Source organism: Eulemur rufifrons, chromosome 23 (genome assembly GCF_041146395.1).
Source record: "Eulemur rufifrons isolate Redbay chromosome 23, OSU_ERuf_1, whole genome shotgun sequence".
NCBI classification, from domain to species: Eukaryota; Metazoa; Chordata; class Mammalia; order Primates; family Lemuridae; genus Eulemur; species Eulemur rufifrons.
This window is the reverse complement of record NC_091005.1, coordinates 31,561,017-31,587,738: the sequence shown is the minus strand read 5'-3', so window position 1 is coordinate 31,587,738 and position 26,722 is coordinate 31,561,017. Positions and strand designations below refer to the sequence as shown.

Here is a 26,722-nt window from a genome sequence, read left to right as displayed (position 1 = left end):
CGGGAGGCTGAGGCAGGAGGATTGCTTGAGCCCAGGAGTTTGAGGTTGCTGTGAGCTAGGCTGACGCCATGGCACTCTAGCCCAGGCGACAGAGTGAGACTCTGTCTCAAAAAAAAAAAAAAAATGCATTTACAACTATTATATAATTAACAGCATGTGATAAAACATTCTCTACAACATTGTTTGAGTAAGCACGTACTGTGCATTCAACGGATCTAACACAATTTAAGGCAGGGTGTTCAGGTTATAGGTTATTTCCAATCTCTCACAACCATTGTTCTTTCTACGAACACTTGCGTTAAATCTTGCTGCGCAGCCATAACTTCCCTAAGATAAAGGTCTAGGAAGGGAATTTCTGGATGTAAAAATGTTTAAGCACCAGGGGGAGCTGATCACCTACGGGATTCCCACAGGCAGTGTTGTGTGATTTTAAAGAAAACCTCGTCCTCTGACAACAGCTTTGTACAACGCAAGTGCGAGCTCCTGGTGCGCACGGCCCGGAGTGCTGACCAGGGCCGCCGGTCTTTGGGACACCCCCCACCCCGCATTCTTTAATGTGGACAACTGATGCTTCTCAAAAGCATGAATTGCTCTCTCCTTCAAGTCCCAAGCCCTTTCCCTAGGGGCGTGCTGCCTGCCACTGCCACATCCGGTCCTTAGGTGAGACGGCCCCGCCTCGGGCTCACGGCTGGGCAAGTGCCAGTCCTCCCACCATGTGCACCTTGACCCCGGCGACTGGCTCGGGGTTGGCACATAACCTACCCCAGACCAGCGAGTCCCACCCAGGGACATGCGGGCCAAGAGCTGCGCTTGTCTCGGGGTTTGTCGACGTGGTTGTGTAGCGTCACGTTGAAGAATGCGGTTTTGGAGTTTGGACTCGAATTGGAATCTCCTTTTCATTACTTGCTGGGAACTTTCCGAAATTCCTTACTGTCTCAGAGATTTGGCTTCCTTACCTGTAAACTAGGACAATAATGATTCCTGCCTTACAGGGCTGCTGTGGGGTTCGTATGACGTAGCACACGTAAGACACTAGGTGCCGAGCCGGGTGCGTGTGACTTGTACCATGACGTCGGTCAGCGCTGGGACGCAGTCTCACCCTGAGACGGGGGGGCGGCAAGCTGCCATCTCGCCGGGGCTGTCCGCCCACCGCGCCGTTGCGCCCTCACCAAGTCTGCGCATCTGTCCTCTGCCACTGTCAGCATAGACATAAATGACGCATCACCAGATGGTGACCACAAACGGATTTTTCTGGGAAACTCCCTATTTCAAATATTTCACCCTGTGACAGAAAGCAAGTCGAAGCTGCTGGTTAAAGGAACGTGACTCCTGTCCATCTGTGATGGGGTGGACCTGAGCCATTTCTCTGGACATGCAGTGTGTTTGCGGCTGTGCCGGGAGGAAGAGTGATCTGTGCTGGGCCAACCTGGTGTCAGGTAGGACTCAACTGGTTGCCAAGTGACAAAAAACCCAACTCAAACAAGAGAGGAATTTATTAGCTGATGAACGACAGGCTAGTTCTGATTCCCAAGGACTGACAGTCAGCAAGGTTGTGGTCCCCTCAAGCAGAATTAGGAAAAATTTCCCTGTAAAGAGCCAAATCGTCGATATTCTGAGCTTTGCAGTGTGGCGGCTGCTCCGCCTGTCATACCGCAGCGCGGAGCCCGCCGCGACCCCGTGCAAGAGGGAGCGTGGCTCTGCGCAAAGAAGCTTGTACAAGAGCAGGCAGTGGGCTGGATTTGGCCTATGGACTGTGCTTTGCTGACCCCTGATGTTAGAGGAAAAACAGTACAATTACCCAAAGAGAGAGTATCCAATAAAGGTGGCAAAAATATAAAAAATGCCCATTGTAAGTCTCAAATTCTCCTGGCATGATCTGTCTTTTCTGTCCTCTTAAAGCAAACAAAGGGAAGTGAGGGGACCAGCCTGGGCCAGGCATCCGGTCTGTTTGGGTGGAACAAAGAGAGGTTCTTTCTCTCTGTGGATCGACTCGGTGATCCGGGCTCCAAACCCAGGACCTAAAGAAAGGCGCAGTGCGTGCAGGGCCTTCCGTGTGCCGAGGTTTTACGTCATGACGTGCTATTTCTTTTGGGCCCACTCTGATTTCTTAGTAAGCGTGTACTGACCAATGTTAGCACAGTCTTAATCAACCATTATATACTCATACTTTAGAATGTCTTGATCGCAGAAAAACATAACTTTGGCAAAAGCATTCTGAAGATTTTATGCTGACCAAATATTAGTTTGAGGAATATTGTGTTGAGCAAATGTGGTCAGTGGTCCTCTGAGAGTAAATGTAAGAAAGGACAAGGAAACGGTGGACAAACTCTTTAAGACCAAAGCCATTCCAAAGGTAAGGGGTCAGAGGGTTGCTAGAGGAGTGACAGCCAGGCGTGGTGGGCCACTGCACTCCTTCCTGGATGACAGAGTGAGCCCCTGTCTTTAAAAAAATGAAGCCAGGTAGGCCGGGCGCGGTGGCTCACGCCTGTAATCCTAGCACTCTGGGAGGCCGAGGCGGGTGGATCGCTCGAGGTCAGGAGTTCGAGACCAGCCTGAGCAAGAGTGAGACCCCGTCTCTACTAAAAATAGAAAGAAATTATATGGACAACTAAAATATATATATACAAAAAATTAGCTGGGCATGGTGGCACATGCCTGTAGTCCCAGCTACTTGGGAGGCTGAGGCAGTAGGATCGCTTAAGCCCAGGAGTTTGAGGTTGCTGTGAGCTAGACTGACGCCACGGCACTCACTCTAGCCCGGGCAACAGAGTGAGACTCTGTCTCAAAAAAAAAAAAAAAAAAAATGAAGCCAGGCATGGTGGCTTGCACTCTAGAATCTCAGCTACTTGGGGGACTGGGGCAGGAGGATCACTTGAAGCAAGGAGTTTGAGACCAGCCTGGGCAACATAGTGAGACCCCTGTCGCTGAAAAAAAAATATTTTTTAATAAAAAAAAGGAGTCATGGCAGAGCCGGCTAGTACAGCACTGTCAGGGATGGGGACCTGCAGCCCTGGGGCCACACGCGGCCTTCTGGATCCTTGAGTGCGGCATTTTGACTGAATCCAAATTTTGCAGAACAAATCCTTTCAATAATGCAGCAACGTGGGTGGAAGTGGAGGTTATTATCTTAAGTGCAACAAGCCAGACACAGAAAGTCAACTGTTGCATGTTCTCACTCATAAGTGGACGCCAAAAATATGTGTACGCATGGACGCAGCGAATGGAATGAGAGCCCACAGAGATTCAGAGGGTGCGGTGGCGGAGGATGAGAATTACGTTCTAGGTACAATGTACATTACTCGGGTGATGGCAACTCTATGAACGCTAACTGGAGGACCACACAATCTATGCATGTAACAAAATTGCATTTGTACCCCATCACCTTGTACAAATTTTAAAAATTTAAAAATGTTTCAAAACTTAAAAACCCAACTGTTTGTATTGATAGTTTCATGAGCATGTGATTTGAGTGGAGGGGGATTCAGTTTTCCAAGACACATAGTTCCTATAATGTTTGATTTTTACTATAAATGATCATGTATTGCCTTCCTTGCAGAAAAAATACGTAGATCACAGAAAGAGATTAGCTATTCACACATAGAATGGTAAAATACATCAATGATGGAAGATTATTCACCCACCACTGCTAAAAGCTTCCTTAAGTCCTGTAGTATCTTTATTTAGCCTGACTAATGGTGGTACTGGCTATTAGTCCACTTTGACCGGAGATTCAACTGAACTTTCAGAAATTAAAAACAAACAAGGATCATACTCACAACGTTCTCTAGAAGTTTGTGCCAGATGATGAGGCTTCAGAATTTTATCAAATCTCTTGCAACTGAAATGACTTAATTACAAGAATTTTGGAGTAAATATTAGACTGCAGTCATCTCCTTTGTGATTAAACTCCAGCTATTTATATTCACATAAAATGTGTTTACTTAGCACTGAGAGAACATAAAACTCCCAAGGTACCAAGCCGAAAAAAGAAGTCTAGGTTTATGGACCTAATTTTGTGTGGCATAAGGTAAGTAGGCAGCAGACAGAGGTAAGAAAATAATGCGGGCGTCATTAGTACTTGTGGGGCAAAAAAACACAGGACCTAACTGACACAATCGTTGAATAGTCCCAAGTACCTGCCAGTTACCAGAGAGAATCTGCAACGTACTAGCTCCTCCCCGGAGCCAGTTGTATATAAATGAGCAGTTACCGTATCAGTGAACACCGAAGGTCATCTCCAGCATTGTACCTTTTGGTTAAAATTGTTTGTATGACACCAAAAACGCAGTGATGAAAGAGAAAAAATAAATTGGACTTCATCAAAATTTAGAACATTTGTGCTTTAAAGGATACTGTCAAGAAAGTGAAGAAAACCATGGAATGGGAAAAAATATTTGCAAATCAACTATCTTATAAGAGATAAATTGTGGTATATCGTACAGTGGAATCTTATTTAGCAATAACAAGAAATGAAATATCAAGCCAAGAAAAGTCATGGTTGAATCCTAAACGCATATTGTTAAGTGAAAAGGCTACACACTGTATGATTCCAGTTATATGAAATTTTGGAAAAGGCAAACAGTAAGAAGTGGCTGTCCCGGGTTCAGGAGGAGGACAAGGGAGAAGTTAAATAAGTCAAGTACAGGGGATTTTTTTTTTAGGGTTGTGAAACTACTGTGTCTGATACTGTAATAATAGATTCAGGACGTTACCCATTTGTCAAAACCCATTTAACTTTATATCAATAATACACAGAGTGGGCCGGGCGCAGTGGTGGCTCACGCCTGTAATCCTAGCACTGTGGGAGGCTGAGGCGGGAGGATTGCTTGAAGCCAGGAGTTCAAGACCAGCCTGAGCAAGAGCGAGACCCCCTCTCTACTAAAAATAGAAAATTATATGGACAGCTAAATATATATAGAGAAATTAGCCGGGCATGGTGGCACATGCCTGTAGTCCCACCTACTCGGGAGGCTGAGGCAGGAGGATCACTTGAGCCAGGGAGTTTGAGGGTGCTGTGAGCTAGGCTGACGCCACGGCACTCACTCTAGCCTGGGCAACAGAGTGAGACTCTGTCTCAAAAAAAAAAAAAAAAAAAAAAAAAAGGAAGAAGAAACAGCACTATACAGATTCATTTGCACAAGTGGCACTGCTAGAAACTTTTCCACATGTGCCTTTAGTTTGTAACACGCAGGAATATGTGCTAAAAATGTTCACTGAAATAATGTTATACTGATTCCATTCATGCAATTAACACTGTTAGAAACAACTTTTACCTGAGTTTATTCATAAGAAAAACATGAGACAAATTTTGAATAGAGGAACATTCTACAAAACACCTGACTAGTGTTCCTCAAAATTATTTAGGTCATCAAAAACAAAGGAAGTCTGAGAATTGTCACAGGTTAAGAGGAGCATATGCAGATATGATGACAAAATATATGGTATCCTAGAGCAGAAAAAGGACCTTAGGGCATGGTGGCTCATACCTGTAATCCCAGCACTTTGGGAGGCTGAGGCCGGAGGATGGCTTGAGGCCAGGAATTTGGAACCAGGCTGGGCAACATAGCAAGAGCCCATCTCTACAAAAAATAGAAAAATTAGCCCAGTGTAGTAGCACATGCTTGTAGTCCCAACTACTTGGGAGCAGTGAGTTATGATGATGCCACTGCACTGTAGCTTGGGCAACAGAGCAAAGCCCTGTCTCAAAAATAAGAGAAAAAAACATATATACAAATGGCCAATTGAACACATGGAAAGATACTTAACATTATTAGTCAACAGGGAAATGCAAATCAAAGGCCACTTCAAACTCACTAAAGATGGCGATAATCAAAAAGGTATGTGTTGGCAAGGATGTGGAAAATTAGAACCCTCCTACATTGCTGGTAGGATTATAAACAGTGCAGCCACTTTGGATAAGTTTGGCAGTTTCTCAAAACAGTTAAACACAGTTACCATGAGACCCAATTCCATCCTAGGTATATATACAAATGAACTGAAAACAGTAGTTTGCACAAAAATTTGTACATCAATGTTCATAGCACCATTATTCATTAATAGCCTCCAAATTAAAAAAAATATTTAACTGATAAATGGGTAAACAGAATGAATGGTATATCTATGCAATGAAATATTTGGCAATAACAATGTAGTCAGGCATTACGTAAGAACATTTTGGTCAACAACGGACCACATATATGGTGGTCTCATGTTTTAATAGAGCTGAAAAAATTCCTGTTGCCTAGGGACATCTTGATGATCCTGACCCTGTGTAGGCCTAGATTTACATGTGTTGGTATCTTAATTTTTCACAAAAAGCTTAAAAAGTTAAAATTTTTAAAAAATAAGTGTATGAAGTATTTCTGGGCTGAGCATGGTGGCTCACGCCTATAATCCTAGCACTTTGGGAGGCTGAGGCAGGATTGCTTGAGGCTGGGAGTTCAAGAACAGCCTGGGCAACATAGTGTGACCCCATCTCTACAAAAAATTTAAAAATTACCCAGGTCTTCACATTTACTCACCACTGACACAATGACTCACCCATAGCAGGACTTCCAGTCCTGCAAACTCCATTCATGTTAAGTACCTATACAGGTGTACCATTTATCTTCTATACCGTATGTTTACTGTATCTTTTCTGTGTTTAGACACACAAATGCCATTGTGTTACAACTGCCTGCAGTATTCAGTGCACTAACCTGGTACAGGTTTATAGACTGGGAGCAACGGGCTCCACCATACAGCCTAGGTGTGCAATACCTCCTAGGTTTGTTCACTCTGATGAATGCGTAACAAAAATGCCTAATGATACATTTCTCAGAATCCATCTTTGCTGTGAGCCAACACGACTGCTGATACACGCTGTGGGCAAGGGTAAACCCCGGAAACATCATGCCAAACGAGCGCATCACAAAGGGCTACGTATCAAGATTCCACTTATACAAAACGTCCAAAATAAGACAAACATTTATAAACAGAATTAGCCATTAGTGATTGCAACAAGGCTTGGAGATAGAATGGAACGGGTAATGACTGCTAATGGATTCAGGATTTCTTCTTTGAAGTGATGAGAATGTTCTGGAATTAGTGGTGATGGTTGTACAAATCTGAATATACTCAAACCCAGTGAATTGTGGTAAATCTTTTAAAAGGGTAAATTTTATGGCATATAAATTATACCTCAATAAAACCATTACAAGAAATTATGCTGGTGGTATTTATGTATACTTACTCTCTAGACAGGTGTTCTACAAAGCAGAACATGTGAAATAACAGATCTTAACAGGTTTTCTCCCACATTTCCAAAAAGCTTTCTTTGTTATAGTCAAAACGCCTGGGTAGAAGAATTGAAAGAAAGACTACACTGAACAACTGTTTTATAAACCTTTATTGGAAAGGCTACAAACTTCATATTGCCACTGCATTTCTTAGGCTTGAATTGGTTGTAGGGAAGTAACCTTGGATACACAACTATTACGCTGTTGAGTCTTGCCCAGGCTTGTTGTGGAATATTTTTGTACAATGGAGGTAGAGTGCATAGGGCGATAATTTAAACCTCACAGGCCTTGATTAGTGTCAGGACACCTATTTTCATTCAGGTTCTAACAGACCTAGAAATAAACTATGAGCACTATATTTAGGCTCAGGGGTGGCATAATACATTTTTAAATTTTAGTTTTCAGTTTTCACCTTTGTTTCTTTACAAATGTAAAATGTGTATCTGATGTCTCTTTTCCCCCCCCAAATAAGTGTGTTCTAAAAATGTCTACTCTGGGAGTGAAAAGGTAAGAATCAGAAGATGAAAAGAGAAACACAACATCCTTTTCATAGTTTTACCTGACTTTTCTCATATCAGCTTAAGAGTTTTACTTTTCTATGAAATATTACAAAAAATCAAAGTAACAATGCTTTCCCCAATTTCAAATATTCAACTTAATGGAGACAGAGAATCTTTAACTTAACATTTAATGAAAATAGCATTTTAACAGCTTCTATGCAGACAAGGTTTCCTACCGATTCATCGTTAACCTTGTTTTTAAAAAGGACATGGTACTAGGGAGACAGGCCCGGGCCGCCCCGTAACTTAGCAGGTTACACGGCTTAGACCTCCTTGACTCTACACAGCATCAACTGAAGCCATCAAAGCCTGTTTCTACCAACCTTTTGCTTTTAAAACTACAAAATGGGCAGGTGCCTGAGACATAAGCTTCAGGCCAATGGGTTTTATGGGCTGTTTAAGAACCAGAACTAAGGATACATTCTCCAGTTTAAGGATACATTGTACAATTCTAAATATGTTTTTCCTTCTAAAAATGTGACACAAAGAATAATTTACACCAACTGCTTTTTATTATCGAGCTTCAGAAACCTTTCACAGGATGGTAAGAAAAAAAAAAAAAAACAAAAAAAAAAACTTTACAACCACAGCTAATGTAATTTTTCCATTGTTCCCAGTCAGCTCCAAACCCATTGTGTGCAAAGCCCATTTTTTCCATGCATCTAAATGATAGATACAGGCTATGAAATTCTTTATTCTATTTGTAGCAGCTTATGCAGGTGCAGCCAAACACAAAGCTTCAGGACAAATTGTACAAACTTTACAATGTGGGATTTGAATGTAAAATATGAAACATAAAATCTACACAAAACTGGTAAAAATCAAGCACAGATAGCAGGACTGAAACTTATAACCCATGTGTGAAAGGGAGTCTTGTTTCCTTTCAAGCGCTTTATTCTGCTACGGAACAGTTGAAATGAAGATGTAAAAGCTTTGTGGTTAGTTTAAATTATACACTCTGTAGATACTATACCAATTTTAAAAGTTACACATAGACCAACCGATGTCCGTCAGTTCATCTGGCTTGATCAGACCCTCCAGCTGGATCGCCGACGACAGATTAGGCAGACGTGGGCCAAAGACCCACCTGTGCAGTCTGGCTGCGGTCTACTGATGCGCGCACTGCACTCCCGGTCCGTGGTGGCTGCTGCTTTCCTCATCAGAACTATCGTTATAGGCTTCACGCCTCTGCCCACCTCCCGAGCCTCGAGTGGTGTCAAATTCTTGAAGCTCTACCTCCTCTGTTTCTCCAATTACGTTAGGAACTTCTGGTCTAGACGGCAGAAGATCTTCTAGTTCCTTCATGAAAACAAACAAAAATCAGGTTAGTTCTATGATTTTGATTCACCTTCCCTTTTTATACAGTCCAGATTCTTTGAGAGTTAAAATAGGAAAGCGGATTGGTCTTTGCACTAAGGCAGAGACCAGACTGACGACCCACGTGCCAAATCTCCAGGCATCTTTTGTAAAACTCATCTATTGCTTAAAAAAAAAGGAATAAGTTGTCAACATTTAAACACTGGGAAATTTCATGCCAGACACGCCCTTCTGCACCCTGCTTAGAACCAACAGATGCCAAAGGCAGGAGTGGGGGCCCCCCCTTCGGGTGAGGGGTCTGATCTCCAGGGAGAACCAGTCCTCTCACTGCCACCTCACACCCGGCCCGCTGTGCTCCTCCACAGTTCCCTGCTTGGCCCCACACGCACACCAGCAATCCTTGATTCCCAAACAACCAGAAAAACCCATCAATCACGCAAACATTCAAAAGGCAAAATTTTATTTTTTTCTCCAACTTCCATTTTTGCATTCATTAAATGAAGACAGTGGTATCTCTGGAAACGCTTTGCACTGTTGCCATACCGCCCTCTCTCCCAGGTGTGACCAGCTATGCATCTGTACGCGGACATCCTGCAGACACATCCAACTCCATGTGTCTAAAAGGCAATTATCATCTTCCTTCCCACCTTCCTGCGCCTGGTTTTCCTCCTCTATTCTGCCTTGGCAAATTGCAGCACCAGAATCCAGGATGGGCCGGGCGCGGTGGCTCACGCCTGTAATCCTAGCACTCTGGGAGGCCGAGGTGGGCGGATCGTTTGAGCTCAGGAGTTCGAGACCAGCCTGAGCAAGAGCGAGACCCCACCTCTACTAAAAATAGAAAGAAATTATATGGACAGCTAAAAATATATATAGAAAAAATTAGCCGGGCATGGTGGCGCATGCCTGTAGTCCCAGCTACTCGGGAGGCTGAGACAGGAGGATCGCTTGAGCTCAGGAGTTTGAGGTTGCTGTGAGCTAGGCTAACGCCACGGCACTCACTCTAGCCTGGGCAACAGAGTGAGACTCTGTCTCAAAAAAAAAAAAAAAAAAAAAAAGAATCCAGGATGTCATCCTCCATATCTACTCCTTCTAGCCCCTTTCTCATTTTTTTTTTTGCTCGTTTGTTTTCGAGACAGGGTCTCTCTGTTGCCCAGGCTGGAATGCAGTGACAGGATCATAGGTCACTGCAGCCTCAAACTCCTGGCCTCAAGTGATCCTCCCATAAAAAGCAAAATTTTAAATTGTGTGATATAATCTTAGCACCAAAAACAAATTGCAGGTGACAAAGCAACTATTAAAAGAAACTTGGGGGCCAGGCGCGGTGGCTCATGCCTGTAATCCTAGCATTCTGGGAGACCAAGGCGGGTGGATCGCTCGAGGTCAGGAGTTCGAGACCAGCCTGAGCAAGAGCGAGACCCCGTCTCTACTAAAAATAGAAAAGAAATTATCTGTCCAACTAAAAATATATATAGAAAAAATTAGCCGGGCATGGTGGCGCATGCCTGTAGTCCCAGCTACTCGGGAGGCTGAGGCAGGAGGATTGCTTGAGCCCAGGAGTTTGAGGTTGCTGTGAGCTAGGCTGACGCCACGGCACTCTAGCCCGGGCAACAGAGTGAGACCCTTGTCTCAAAAAAAACCAAAAAAAAAAAAAAAACCCCCAAACTTGGGGCCGGGCACACCTGTAATACTAACACTTTGGGATGCCAAGGCAGAAGGATTGCTTAAGGCCAGGAGTTCGAGACCAGACTGAGCAAGAACAAGACCCTCTCCCGCCCAACACACACACACAAAATAGAAAAGTCAGCCAGGCATAGTGGTATGTGCCTGCAGTCCCAGCTACTCAGGAGGCTAAGGCAGGAGGATCACGTGAGCCCAGTAGCTCGAGGCTGCAGTGAGCTATGATTGAGCCACTACACTCTAGCCTGGACAACATAGCAAGATCCTGACACTAAAAAAATTTTTTTTAAAATAAAAAACTTGGTAGACAGCTGTTGCTTAAATTTAAAGAACACTTACAGAAAGCTTATCTGGGTTGATCCAGTTGTTTTCAGGAAATTGCACGTCAAACTTTATGTAAAGATCACCTTTTTCAAAGGGATTACGATACTGTGGCATTCCTTCACCTCGAACGACGCGGACACATCCTATTAAGTAAAAAGGAGATGATTAAGAATTTTACTCAAGTCTCTTTTGAGAGCTACCCACTATAAAAAATTACAAAACTGTAAGAACACATGAACACCTGGATCAGATGAAATCAAGATTTACCTGGTTCAATTACTTTGCCAGGGGGGTATTTCACCACAATCTGACGTCCATCAAGGTGCTTAAATGTGAACTGAAATCCACACAGAGCTTCAACAAGTCCTATTTTATATGTCATATGCAAATCATTCCCATCTCTCTGAAATACCTATAAATAAAGCACACAAGAAACATTTTCTTAAAATTATGGAGCCATGCCCTGTTGCATTATGTTCCTGAGTCAATTTGGAAACCTTAATTCACTATAAAAGCCAAACTGCCACTGTGCCTAATTCGCTCGATATATACTAGGAAAGCTAGCTATTTCCAAGATAGAAACTTCTAAAAGAACATATGCTTGAACTGGGATAACAATGGCATATGAGAGCAACAGAGCTGAGGACTCAAGGCCACCAGGTATATTCTGCAATTATGGCCACTTTCTGATTCTGCCTCTGGGCAAAAAGATATCGAAAGCCTAGAGGGCTTCCACAGAACAGGCTCACCCTGGGGCACTCACCGGACACGATCATGAACAGGGAAATGGGAGAGGGGTCGAAGCTCAACAGAAAAAAGCTTGACCAGTAATGCTCAGCCAGTGAAGTGAAGGGGCTCAGTTCCACGCTTCGTGCGTGTCCAAACAAGCTTTACTTCACCAAAACTTGCTTAGATGAGTGTCAATTTAAATTTTAGAGATGGGGCCTTGCTATGTTGCCCAGGCAGGTCTTGAATTCCTGGGCTCCAGCAATCCTCCTGCCTCGGCCACCCAAAGTGCTGGGATTATAGGTGTGAGCCATCAAGCAGAGGAATGTAAATTAAACAGCAAATGCTAAAGTTGGGTCATTCAATATTACACTATAAGCGTCGGTAACGCTAAAGGTACTGAATAAGCACAAAGAATATTTCTCAGTTTTCAGTGTGCAGGAAAAATACATCCAATTTCTCACATGCTCAACCCATATTTTTTGCTTAGTAGAATTTAAACTTAAATTTTTTAAATTTAAGATCAAAAACGGCAGCGAAAGGCCGCGTCGATTTCTTTCAATATAATAGCCTCTCTTCTACCTTGGCTGGTTCATTTAGAGGAAATCTGAAAGGCAGACTCTTTTCCTAAGTTATTCTCTTAAATTTACCCCTTAAACAAAGTGAAAGCATTATATTAACCAGGGCTTCTGAGTGTGGCTCTGGGCCAGCAGCCACAGCAACACCAGGAAACTTGCTAGGAACACACGTTCTCGGGCCCCGCTCCCTACCTACTGCGGGAAACCACGGAGGTAGAGCACAGCAATCTGTGGTTTTAACAAGCCCTCCAGGCAATTCGTGTATGGTAAAGTTTGAGAAAAAATCTGTGTCTGTTATCTATGTACAGATACTCAAGTGTTCCTCACAATGGAACAGTAAAGTTGTTTAATGCAGGACTTTTCAATGCTTTTAAAATGGTAAGAATACTATAAAATGCCTGTGTTCCAAGAACCACCTTCTACCAAATATCCTTTCAGTTAAAGCTGAATTAGAAGCAGGGAAGTGGAAGGGATACCACATTCTTGTACAGGACAGTTCAGTTGAAATAATTTCACCAGCATGGTGGCTCACGCCTATAATCCTAGCACTTCAGGAGGCCAAGGTGGGAGGATCAGTTGAGGCCAGGAGTTCAAGACCACCCCGGGCAACATAGCAACAACTCGTCTCTACAAAAAATTTGAAAATTATCTGGGCACGGTGGTGCACACCTGCAGTCCCAGCTACTCTGGAGGCCGAGGCAGAAGGATCGCCTGAGCCCATGAGTCAAGGCTATAGTGAGCAATGATGATGCCACTGTACTCTAGCCCAGGCAACACAGCAAGACCACATCTAAAAAAAAAAAGAAGAAAAAAAAAAGAAAGTGATTTCAATTAAAAAAAAAAATCTCAGAGTCGTTGTCAGGGTGAAGGAGCTAGACAATTTGATGCTGAAGTTTAAACAGAGATATAAGCAAGAATGCCAGAGTTTTTAAAAAACAAGATTAATAAGGAGGGAGACTACCCAAGCACCAGACAGTAAAACACTGAAAAGTTATAATTTCTGAAAAGCAAAAGTACAGACTACAGAGGAGTAGCTAACATCACCAGATACTGTGGTTCTGTGCTGTACAAATGCACTCTGGTAGACAGAACACTGAAAAATACAAACAGGCATACTGAACAGGCAAGAAGGTGAATATAGATGATATAGTACTCTCAAAACTGAATGGTGTTTTTTTTTTTTTTTTTTGAGACAGAGTCTCACCTGTTGCCCAGGCTAGTGTGCCATGGCGTTAGCCCAGGTCACAGCAACCTCAAACTCCTGGGCTCAAGCGATCCTCCTGCCTCAGCCTCCCGAGTAGCTGGGACTACAGGCATGCACCACCATGCCCGGCTAATTTTTTCTATATATTTTTAGTTGTCCGGCTAATTTCTTTCTATTTTTAGTAGAAACAGGGTCTCATCTCACTCTTGCTCAGGCTGGTCTTGAACTCCTGACCTCGAGCAATCCTCCCACCTCGGCCTCCCAGAGTGCTAGGATACAGGAGTGAGCCATCATGCCTGGCCAAAACTGAAAAAATTTAATGTTTTTTGATCAGATTTACACTGTTACAGCCACAGCACCCACCCTAATCTTATTATGGCCATTTAGGTGTTGCTGAGACCTTGTCTCAAAAAAAATAAATCAGTAAAAATGAAATAAAATAAAATACAGTTCGCCAGGCATGGTGGCTCACGCCTGTAATCCAAGCACTCTGGGAGGGCAAGGCAAGTGGATTGTTTGAGCTCAGGAGTTCGAGACCAGCCTGAGCAAGAACTTGTCTCTACTAAAAATAGAAAGAAATTAGCTGCACAACTAAAAATATATATAGAAAAAATTAGCCAGGCATGGTGGTGCATGCCTGTAGTCTCAGCTACTCGGGAGGCTGAGGCAGGAGGTTCGCTTGAGCCCAGGAGTTTGAGGTTGCTGTGAACTAGGCTGATGCCACGGCACTCTACCCCAGGCAACAGGTGAGACTCTGTCTCAAAAAATAAATAAATAAATACATACATACAGTTTAACCTACACATAAGCAGACTTCTGAATTATTTAGCTATCTTTCCATCTTTCTGCCTCTTTCTTATTCCTTGTATGGTAGAATATGCACAGCAGGCAAGATTGAACAAATGGTAGCTAAAACGTCAAGAAATAATCTTGTAAGAGTCACAAGTATTTTAGCCTACAAGACCCTAATACAGAATTCTAGAAATTCCTCTTATTTTTTAGCAATCTAGAACACCCTGGCCATTTGTACGTTTGCAATAACCATGACGAGCCAAAATACACAGTAATTTACAGCTTTGCTGAAGCATGAAGCGTGACTAGTATACCCTGAAAGGGTGTCCAGGGAGCAAGTCACAACCTTGTGAGGGAGTACAAACTCCTAGTATCTGCATCTCAACGTGGCTTTGTTGTTCTCCATTGGATGCTTGAAGTCGTTTTAAAAATTTACCCAATTTGTAGAAATGACCATCAAATAGGAGAAAATTTCAGTGTAACCTAAAAAAGTGGTTAACCTGTGATGTAAAGACTCTCAGAAGAAAGCTTGAATAAATGGGCTCAGGTACAAAGCCTTCCTGTCAAATCCATCTACTCAGGAATTTGGATGATTACTGATGGGGTATTTCATGAATAACTCTCAGTATATTCTTTATGAATAAAAGTGCACAGTGTACTATATGGACATTAGAAAATACAGGTGCACTATTTTAATCAAAATGACATGTACTAGACCATATTCTACAGAAACTTTTAAAAAAATGCATTTCAAAAACCCCAGAACCCTTTTTTTCAAGGAAAGCTCACCTGGCTACCCAGTAAGTAACACACAGCAAGGGAACAGCGCTGAGGAATGAAGCCCTGTCCACTAACCACCCATCCAAGGAGTTTCACAGCGAAAAATAAGGCAGCTTTACACCATCTGGTCCAGTGCCTCTATGTTCATAAACAAGGAAACTGAGGTACAGAGAGAACAGGATTACTTAAGGTTACACTGCTAACCAACTGCCCAGCCGGGACTACGATCGGCTCCTACAGTGCTTTTGATCCACCTGCCCTGTTAGTCTTACACCAGTCAGTCTTACGCCTTAGCTCTGCTCCTTAACAACTTTGTCTATGTTCAGTGTTGCTCTAGGAACCCAAACAGGTCTAACCTATTTCTCGCAAGCAAAGCAAGAGTCACTTACGAATAACAGAAAATACAAAAACAAAGCAAACTAAAAATACGGAAATTACCTCATGTTCCTTCTCTTGTAGCAAAAGAACAATATCTCCTGGTTCCACTCCTGGGGCCTGGTCTGCTTCCCCAGTGAATGTAATTCTCTGTCCATGTTTCATGCCTTTGTCTACGTGGACTTCAAGAATTTTGACTTCTTTAATCACCTTCTTCCCTTCACATTTTTTACAGCGGTCCTTTTCATTAATTACCTCTCCTGGAAAGAGAGGTCATTGAAACTTCCAGCAAGAGAACTATACTGCATTCTGAAGTAAAACAGGTCTTGGTAATGCCCTCATTTATTAAATACGTTTTCTGAGTTTCTTTTAATACCCAAATTTTCGTTTAAAGTACAATTCCGAATAATAAAAACTCACATTTTACTGCAGGCTACCTGAAGGAACCAGCTACCAGCTATTCCAGAATGTAATGTATCTTAACACTCTGGGATCCTGACTTTACCTCCTAAAGCTAAAACAAAGCCTGAGGATCAAGGAGACAAAAATGGGTAGTCAGATGCTGGGGCTTCTACAACTGCTGCATTTTTTTTTTTGAGACAGGAGTCTCACTCTGTTGCCCGGGCTAGAGTGCCGTGGCGTCAGCCTAGCTCACAGCAACCTCAAACTCCTGGGCTCAAGCGATCCTCCTGCCTCAGCCTCCCAAGTAGCTGGGACTACAGGCATGTGCCACCATGCCCAGCTAATTTTTTTTTTCTATATACATTTTTAGTTGTCTATATAATTTCTTTCTATTTTTAGTAGAGATGGGATCTCGCTCTTGCTCAGGCTGGTCTCGAACTCCTGAGCTCAAACGATCCACCTGCCTCGGCCTCCCAGAGTGTTAGGATTACAGGCGTGAGCCACCGCGCCCGGCCTACAACTGCTTCTTCAGGAAAGGGTTTATTTTCAGTTTTAGTTTCATGTAAGTTTAACAATGGACAAAGACAACCCAAATAAAAATTTAAATATCCTTATGGCTCCTTATTAAATTGTACAGTTGAACTAGAATTTATTTATTTCATAGACTAAGAGCCATCCAGCTGTTCTACTTTGGGTCTTCCTTTCATGTAGGTACACTATCATTTCCCAAACCAATTAGAGATGGCTGAATTTTAGCTGGCACTGAGTACGTCCATACCATGTTTAGGACAACACAGATTTTCTCTTCTATGTATCTGTCCGAGATATTTGATTATGGTAACAATAAAATAAAACTAAAGTTGTACATAGTATAGTATAGAAAAAAATAGCACCGCTGATTACTGCCACATTTTAACGCTTAGAAAATGTATATAATTGATGACTTCATCAGTACTTTTTTTTGAAAAGTATAATCTGCAAAACACTAGTTCTTCAAAACGATAATTGTACATGGGAAGAGATTTCAGTCAACATTGGTTTCTTGATAGCAGGAATTGTTAACAGCTTTAATAAGGTCAAATGCATAGAGACTCTAAAGGAAGGGAATATAACACGTAGATTTTCAAAATTACCTCATCACTTCCAACAGCAATTGCAAAAGGATACTCTAGAACTGTACTGTCTACTATGGTAGCCACTAGCCACTTGCAGCTATTTATTTAAGTTTAATTAAAATTAAAGATTCACTTCCTCAGTAACATTAGCCACACTTTAAGTGCTCAATAACCACAGGTGACAAGTGGCTACCATGCCAGACACTGGAGACGCAGAACATCTGCAACATCGCAAAAAACACGTTCTACAGATAGCACAGCTGTTGGGTAGGGGCTTCACATGGGCCAAATTGGGAAAGCGACTTGCTTTTGTACATAGTTTTATTAGAACACAGCCACATTCGTTTGTTTACAAACTGTGGCTATAAAAGCACTAAAAGATTAGGTAGAGGTGAATGGTTATGACAGAAACTATTCCGTCAACAAAGCCTAAAATACTTGGAGCTTCAATCCCAATATCCACCCTCAAAAGCTAACTAAAGCTTACGGTAAAATCCTCCACGTATCAGAATAACTAAACAATTTGCTGTCTCTTCCTTTATCAAATATAACTTTAGAAAATACAAAGGGACAAATAATCATCTTGCTCACCTTTTTGGAATTAAAAAGACTAACCTTTCATTGAACATAACATAAATTTGCTGTTTTCCTGTGTTCACTGGATACACACATAATGGAATAATTATTTTCACTTTTTAGAAAAATTTCGTTATTTTTTCTTTAATAAGATGAACACAAATACTCTTTTAAAAGAGAAGAACTATAACCCTCTGCAATTTCTGCATTCCCAAACCATCCCAACACAAAAGCAGAAGTACTGGCGCAGATACCTTCTCCATTACAGTCAGAGCACACCGACTGCATCTGCTGCACCATTCCCGGAGCCAGCTGTCGTATCATGATGCGCACGCCTCGGCCTCGACAAGCATTGCACTTCTGAACAGCCCCAGACTTTCCACCTTGGCTAAAGCAAGCAGAAGTAGAAATTAGGTTTTTCCTGATAGACCATTCCAGTAAGGCATGACAAACAAGCATTGTGCTTTCACCGTCATCTTCAACCCCCAACAACTAACATTTAAAATGACTTTCAGAAACATCAGAAAACGTTCTATTGGATATTAAGTTTTAAATTATGAGCAATTTATACCCGGTATAGACTTTTAGCATGTCACTGAAAGAACAGACAAAACATACTACATAAACCAGAACATATACTTACCCATTGCATGCACTACAGAGAACATTCTTGCTAAGTTGTAGTTTGGTTGTCTTGCCATTATACAGATCTTCTAGGGATACTCTGGGGGAGAAAAGAATCAGGTTCAAACAAATTTTGGCATGTTTCATTAAATACTAGATATAAATGATACCTGATACAACAAATTCCACTGGCCGGGCGCGGTGGCTCATGCCTATAATCCTAGCACTCTGGGAGGCCGAGGCAGGCGGATTGTTTGAGCTCAGGAGTTCAAGACCAGCCTGAGCAAGAGCAGAGACCCAGTCTCTACTAAAAAATAGAAAGAAATTAACAGGACAACTAAAAAAAAAATACATAAAAAATTAGCCGAGCATGGTGGCGCATGCCTGTAGTCCCAGCTACTGGGGAGGCTGAGGCAGGAGGATTGCTTGAGCCCAAGAGTTTGAGGTTGCTGTGAGCTAGGCTGACGCCATGGCACTCTAGCCCGGGCAACGGAGCGAGATTCTGTCTCAGAAATAAATAAATAAATAAATAAAAATAATAAAATCTCTTTTAGTAGCACAGGTTGTGTATACCTTATCTAAAATACTTGGGACCGGAAGCATTTTGGATTTTTTCAAATTTTCAAACATTTGCATATACGTAATGAGGTATCTTGGGGATGGGATCCAAATTTAACATTCATTTATGTTTTCATATACACCTTATACACATAGCCTGAAGGTAATTCTATACAGTATTTTCAATAATTTTGAGCACAAAATGTGTTAAATACTTATTTTTTTTCTTTACTGCCAGTTTTCAGAATTATGTGTTAAGTACTTAAAAAAAATTTTATTTTATAGAGATAGGGGACTTGCTATGTTACTCAGGCTGGTCTTGACCTCCTGGCCTCAATCAACCCCCTGCCTTGGCCTCCCAAAGTGCTAGGCTCCCAGGCATGAGCCACCGTGTCTTGGCCTCATGTGTTAAGTACTTATGTGTGGAATTTTCCACTTGTGGCATCATGTCTGTGCCCACAAAGTTTCAGATTCTGAAGCAGTCCAGATTTCAGATTAGGGATGCTCAATCTACAATGATTTACTTTAAAATCCTGGGAGAGGAACAAAAAAAATAGTTAAAGATATTTTACAAAGCACCTGTAGTACTTTGTTGTATTCAAACTTTCTCAAAATTATTTCAAGTTCTAACGTTTTAGGCAGTGTAAGAGTAACATGCTTATGGACAAAACATTACCAGTAACACTTCCAAATAATGACATATGTACAGCTTAGCCTTAGAAAAATGCACTTGTTGCATCTGTACTTTACACTCTTTGCAAGAACTTTTAACCAAATCTTTAAAAAAAAAAAAAAAAGAGGGTTCTTCCTATTCAATATAGCACTGGAAACAAAAAAAAAGAAAAAAGAACTTTTTTTTTTTTTTTTGAGACAGAGTCTCACTCTTTTGCCCTGGCTAGAGTGCCGTGGTGTCAGCCTAGCTCACAGCAACCTCAAACTCCTGGGCTTAAGCAATCCTTCTGCCTCAGTCTCCCTAGTAGCTGGGACTATAGGCGTGAGCCACCATGCCTGGCTAATTTTTTCTATATATTTTTAGTTGGCTTGCTAATTTCTTTCTATTTTTAGTAGATGGGGTCTTGCTCTTGTTCAGGGTGGTCTCAAACTCCTGACCTCAAGCAATCCTCCCGCCTCGGCATCCCAGAGTGCTAGGATTACAGACGTGAGCCACCATGCCTGGCCGAAAAAAGAAAATTTTAAAATAGGTCTTTCCCCCTCTACATACTAAATTACAATTAATACGCAAAACCTCTATCACTAAAAGTCAGAAAAGTCCACACTTCAACATGGCCAAGGAAGGAAAAATGCAGGTAAATTTTGGCAAAGCTGGCACTCTCCACCAATGGGACCTAAATTGGCACAATTGCTCTACAATGCAATTTAGTTGTATTTATCAGCCTTAAAACACTTGCTTGGCTGGGAATTTCCACCAAAGAGACAAAGCTGATATAAAGATACTCATAGCAGTATTATTTTTTACAAAAAAACCGTGACACCACCATAATGCATAATAATGCACTGGCAGCAATGTAGTTAATAATTTGGTTTCCCGCTTCTTGTTGTGTTCTAAAAGGTTGCATTATCTCTTATCCAAAACGCTTTAGACGAGAAGCATTTTGGACTTTGGATCTTTTCCAAAATGAAGTGTGAGTGATTGATTAAATCACAGAATGGAGTACTGTAAAGCTACCCAAAATAAAATGTTTGTAATAACAGGAAAATTTTCAGTGTTAAAAGAAAACAGCAAAAAACTGCCTTTACTGTATAATACAAAAAAATTTTTAAATATGAAGAGCCATAAGGTGCAGCAAGCACTTTCTTCACCTTATTTACGTTTTAGCCCATTTCTGTATCAAAATATGAAATAACTAACCTACATTGCACAAATACTACTTTTGGAATGGTATCCAAATAATTTACTTCTGAGGGTAAATTTTTTTATTAATAAAATATAAACTTAATGATTTATGGAGGAGGCTCAAAGTAACAGACTATACATGACTTCCTCTCATTTACTCCAACGTATAAACTAGATATTATGAAATACTTTGAATAAGCACTTGAACTTCAGTTGCTGGCATTTGCTAACAAAACCATTTCTCAGTACATGAAAAAATTAACAGGGTAAAAGACCTCACAGATTTTTTAAAGTGAAATGGCTATTTTCATATTGTACAGGTCTTGTGGGTTCGCAGCCTAAGATCAAGGTCAGACACCATTCATATGTTGGCATGTTAACATCAGGCTGGAAGCCAGTAAAGCTCCACGGAAACCAATTTAAGAGCGTTCACGCTGAGACGCTGAGGATCAAGTAATGAGTGACTATAACATGTAAACAAATTAGGCAGATAAGGCCAGCAGATAAATCCTAGCATTCTGGGAGGCTAAGGCGAGAGGACTGCTTGAACTCAGGAGTTCGAGACCAGCCTGAGCAAGAGCGAAACTGCATCTCTACTAAAAACAGAAAAATTAGCCTCGCATGGTGGTGGGTACCTGTAGTCCCAGCTACTTGGGAGGCTGAGGCAAGAGGATTGCTTGGGCCAGGAGCTTGAGGGTGCAGTGAGCTAGGCTGATGCCACAGCACTCAAGTCTGGGTAACAGAGCAAGACTTTGCCCCTCCTCCCAAGAAACAAAACAAACAAACAAAACACAAATTAGGCAGATAGTCATTCACTTTGTTTTTAAATAAAAAGTAACTTGGAAGATTTACATATTTCAAAAAATAGGCCGGGCGCGGTGGCTCAGGCCTGTAATCCTAGCACTCTGGGAGGCCGAGGCAGGAGGATCGCTCGAGGTCAGGAGTTCGAGGCCAGCCTGAGCAAGAGTGAGACCCGTCTCTACCAAAATAGAAAGAAATTATCTGGACAACTAAAGATATATATAGAAAAAATTAGCTGGGCATGGTGGCACATGCCTGTAGTCCCAGCTACTCAGGAGGCTGAGGCAGAAGGATAGCTTAAGCCCAGGAGTTTAGAGGTTGTTGTGAGCTAGGATGATGCCACGGCACTTTAGCCTGGGTAACAGAGCGAGGCTCTGTCTTAGGGGGAAAAAAAAATTAATCTTCACACTTGAAATTTTAAATTATATAACAAGTAGCCTCAGAATCATATAACAAAACCATCTTCTGGTGCTGTGAAAACAGGATAGCTACATGCAGAAGAATGAAACAGGACCCCAATCTCTCACCATATGCAAAAATTAATTCAACATGGATAACAGACTTAAGTGTAAGGCATGAAACCATAAAAATTCTAGAAGAAAATGTAGGGAAAAACTCTTCTAGATATTAGCCTAGGCAAAGAATTTTTAACTAAGACCCCAGAGACAAATATAGCAACAACAAATATAAGTAAATGGGACTTGATTAAATTAAAAAGCTTTGCACGGCAAAGGAAATAATCAACAGAGTAAATAAACCTACAGAATTGGAGAAAATATTTGCAAACTATGCATCCAATAAAGGGCTAATACCTAGAATCTACAAATAACTCAAACAAATCAGCAAGAAAAAAAACAACTCCATCAAAAAGTGGGCAAAAGACATGAACAGAAGTTTTTCAAAAGATAGACAAATGGTCAAAAAATATGGAAAAATGCTCACTCTCACTAATCAGGGATATGCAAATTAAAACAATGAGATACCACCATATCCCTGTCAGAATGGCCATTATTAAAAAGTCAAAAAACAATAGATGCTGGCATGGATGCAGAGAGAAAGGAACACTCACACAGTATTGGTGAGACTGCAAATTAGTACAACCTCTATGGAAAACAGGAGAGTCCTCAAAGAAATAAATGTAGACTTACCATTTGACCCAGCTATCTCAGTACTGGGCTATCTACCCAAAGGAAAAGAAGTCATTTAATCAAAAAGACACCTGCACTCTAATTTTTATCACAGCACAATTCACAATTGCAAAGATGTGGAATCAACCTAAGTGCCCATCAATTCATGGGTGGATTAAGAAAATATGGTATATGAATGCAAGGGAGTAACTACTCAGCCAAAAAAAGGGAATGAAATAATGTCTTTTGCAGCAACTTAGACGGAACTAGAGATGATCATTCATCCTAAGCAAAGTATCTCAGGAATGGACAAACAAACACATGGATTCTCCAATAACTGGGAGCCAATCCATGGGCACACACGGTCATAAAGAGATGTAAAGGTCATTGGAAATCAAGGAGAGGGGGAAGAGGGAAAAAAAACTTACCTATCAGGTGCAATGAACACTATTTGTGTGATAGGCACACTTAAGCATTATAAAAGCAATCCATGTAACAAAAACATTTGTACCCCTTTAATATTTTGAAATAAAAAAAACAAAAAACAACCTTCTTACTCAGTAAGAAAAAAAAAATCAACCATCCTTTTAAGATCTGTAGCAAAGTACAAACATCCAGATTATGAAATTCAATTTAATCACCCAATGAAGACAGTAAGGCAAATGAAAGATTTTTTTTCTAATAAAGGATAAAACATTCTATGATACTTTTATGTTCTATTGGGTATAACCACTTGAAAAAAGTTATTTAATATTTAAAAGAAAAAAGATATTCACTTGAGCGGATGCATCATGTCTTCTCCTCTTCTTCTGCCATTTCGACTTCTATTCTGATTACTCATGAAGCCGAACAAACCCCCACCAAAAATGTGAGAGAAGATATCGTCCATGCCACCACCTCCTCCGCTACCTTCCCGAAGACCTTGTTCTCCATATCTGTCATATAGTTCCCGCTTCTCAGGATTTGACAGTACTTCATATGCAAAACTTATTTCTTTAAACTATAAAGAAAAAGTAAAAATGAAAACAATTAGATTTTCAAATAGCAGAGTGGAAAAAGGCCACTTTTTCCAGAATCCACTCCATTGTAATAAAAGCTGTAAGTTACTTTTGGCTTATTCTCGTCCTATTTACCACCTATTGCTACTCAGAATGTTAGTATTCCTATTACAAAGCTAAAATACTCTTAACATAAAAATATGCCTCTATCAGCACAGATGGATTTTTCCTACAACATTCCTTTTTTCAAGGAGGACAATTAAAGTTTAAAACTAAGACCTCAGGAATAAAAAAGTTCCAAATAACTTACTTTGTCTCCAGCATTTGGATTCTTATCAGGATGGTATTCCTTGGCTAACTTTCTGTATGCCTTTCAAAATGGATAAAAAAAAAAGTTACATATATACAAACATCAGTTTAAAAGATTTGTGATAATTTAATATCCACTTTTCCAAGAAGCAATGTTCTAAAGCCATAACCTTCCAAAAACACCCTCTATTCACCTGGATTGTTTGGCATTTTCCATCTCAACGTTGTTTACTCACTAACATAACAAATTAGACAATAGTTATACTTGAAAATAGGTTATACTGAAGTAAAAACCAGATAAAATGCTGAAACAATGCCACAGACAAGAACAAAATATTGAAACATTACTCCGTATTTTCATTATTGCTAAGGTAAGGGAAAAAGTCAAGAAAGTCCTGCTTAGTGTCTTTAGTTGTTTTATTTGCACACGGCCGTAGTGAAGCTCCATACACTCTCAGTCAGGCGGTTGAACATGCTGCATTTAAGTCTTCATTCACAGACTCGAGAATTATATAATACCGACTAGCATTTCCGGTAAGGTAACAGGAAGTTCCCTTTACTCTCAACCGCACTCGTCCCATTGCCTAAGGAACATTCTCATTTTTCTCAGCTTACAAACCAGATAGTCTTGGCCCCGTGAGGATGCTGCGGGGCCTAATTAAATGCCTCAAGTGCTTTGAAATCCTGAGATGAAAGATTTCGCAGCATTGCAAAGAGCGATAACAAAGCCTGCTATTTTTGGCGAACACTCAGGGGTCTGGCTGGGACCCCAGCGTGTTCCTGAAGTGGGTACGGGACACAGGTTACCTGCGCACAGAACAATGCACCCGAACAGACCCGCGCTACCCCAGGTCAGTGGCGGGGGCGGCCTCGACCTCCAGCCGCTCCGCCCCGCGGGGCCCTACACTCGGCGCCGGCGCTCGCGGCGCGGGCAGCTTCTCCCCGGGGGCCGGGATGCGCCGGACACCTCGGCCCAACCTGTTTTTCCGAGGTGGGGACCTCGGCGCGAGGACGGCCGGTCGGGCTGTTGGCTCCCGGGAGCGCCCGGCCTCCGGCGCCCGCCCGGGCAGGGAGGGAGGGAGGGTTTTCGCAGTGTGTGCGCAGGGGTCAGTTTTACTTGCTGTATCTGCGGGCGGGCGGGGCCGGCGGCCCAAGGTCAGCCGAGGCCGGAGTGCGCGGCCCGAGGAGAGGCCAGTCCCGCCACTGCCGCCCCAGTCTGCGCCGCCGCGGCTGCGCCGGCCCGCGGAGGGTCCCGTAACGCGGCCTGGCCGCCCCAGGCGCATAGGCCCCGCGCCCCACGCACCCGCCCGGACGGCCTTCTCCCCAGTACCTTCTTCAGCTCGTTCTCGCTGGCGCCGGGCGGCACGCCCAGGATGTCGTACAGCTTCGTGTCGGCCACGTTCGCCATGGCGGCAGCCGGGCAGCGATCAGGCAGGAAGGCGGCGGAGCCGGGCCCACAAGAGGCGTCGGCAGCGGCACAGGCCGAGGGAGACAGCGAGGGGGAAGCGGGGGAGGGACTGAACTTTGACCCGACGCACAGCGCGTCGTGACGTCGCTGCGCGGAGCCCGCCCCCTAGCGCTCGGGCAAGGCCTGCGGCATTAAAGGGGTGGGTGACGAGTGGGCTGCGGGCTGCTTTTGCCTCGGGTCGGCCGCAGGGCGGGTTCGGTAGAAAATCTGGACGAACTGTACACGGCGCTCCCCAGGAATCGCTTTCTCCGAAAGGCTATTATTGCGGGGGTCGCGTGTTTAACGCCCGCCTCACTGAGCGCCGGAGGATGAAAGGCCGACGCCGCCCGGTCCATTAGCTTCGAGCGCGGCGGGGAGGAAGTCGCGGGAGAATGCCCGGCCTCAGAAGCCGAGACGCCGGCCGGCCTGCTGGGTCTGGTTCCCTCGGGGCTTACGATGAAAAACAACACGTGGGGGGTGTGCGGGGTGTTTTTATATTATGGGAATTCGCAAACTTTTACCAAAATAGTATATTACACCCAGAGTACATTAGGTACATTTTAGTCAATTTTGTTTCATCTATTTTCCACCCTCCATACTTCCTGATCTGTCGGGTTTTAAGGGAAACCGTTTCATTCATAAATATCCAAAGTATATATATCTAACAGATGACTTTATTAAGGCATAATCACATCATCACATTTAATGAAATTAACAATCCTTTAATCTAGTTAGCAGTCCATATTTACATTTTCTGAATTTTCTCAGGCCTTTTACAATTGGTTTGTGGCATCCAGATCCAAACCAAGGTCCCCACGTTGCATCTGAATCATATGTTTAAGTCTCTTACTTGATAGCTTTAAAATTAGCCAACACCGGAGGTCTGCCTGTATGGTGTAAGACAGTCTGGTTGCGTGCAGTCATCTGGTGATTGATGACAGCGATTTACATTCGCTTTGGTTTAGCTCAGAAGACGTTTGCTGTGCATCTGCCATGTGCCAGGAGGCACAGAAGCCTGAGCTAGGGGAGGCGTGTGTTAGAAAAGTGCCTGCCTTCAACCTATTTGCCGTCCATGGAGACAGAAAAATAAGATCTTCCTATTCTTTGAAACCTGAACTGGTAGCATAAGCATCTTACTCAGGATAATCCTTCCTTGGCAATCCCCAACCCCCAAACTAGTTGTGGAGGGTCTTGAGTGCCATGCCAAGAACTTTGAAATGTAGCCTGAAAACCCTATAAGAAGTCACTGATACTCCTTAAACCAAACTCTCTCCCTTTTCCTCAAATCCCATCTGAAATG

At 42.5% G+C, this 26,722-nt stretch overlaps 1 protein-coding gene across 1 annotated transcript; it reads right to left on the bottom strand.

Annotated features, from left to right (window-relative positions):
- Positions 1–7,419: 7,419 nt before the first annotated feature.
- On the bottom strand, positions 7,420–25,500 carry DNAJA2 (DnaJ heat shock protein family (Hsp40) member A2). The gene is made up of 9 exons (XM_069497755.1): positions 25,306–25,500; positions 23,977–24,036; positions 23,445–23,668; positions 18,347–18,427; positions 17,958–18,091; positions 15,674–15,870; positions 11,423–11,567; positions 11,171–11,298; positions 7,420–9,136 (listed from the first exon to the last, which is right to left on the bottom strand). Exons 1-9 carry the CDS (start codon positions 25,381–25,383, stop codon positions 8,945–8,947), a joined length of 1,239 nt encoding a protein of 412 aa, XP_069353856.1. The 5' UTR covers positions 25,384–25,500; the 3' UTR covers positions 7,420–8,944.
- Positions 25,501–26,722: the final 1,222 nt, after the last annotated feature.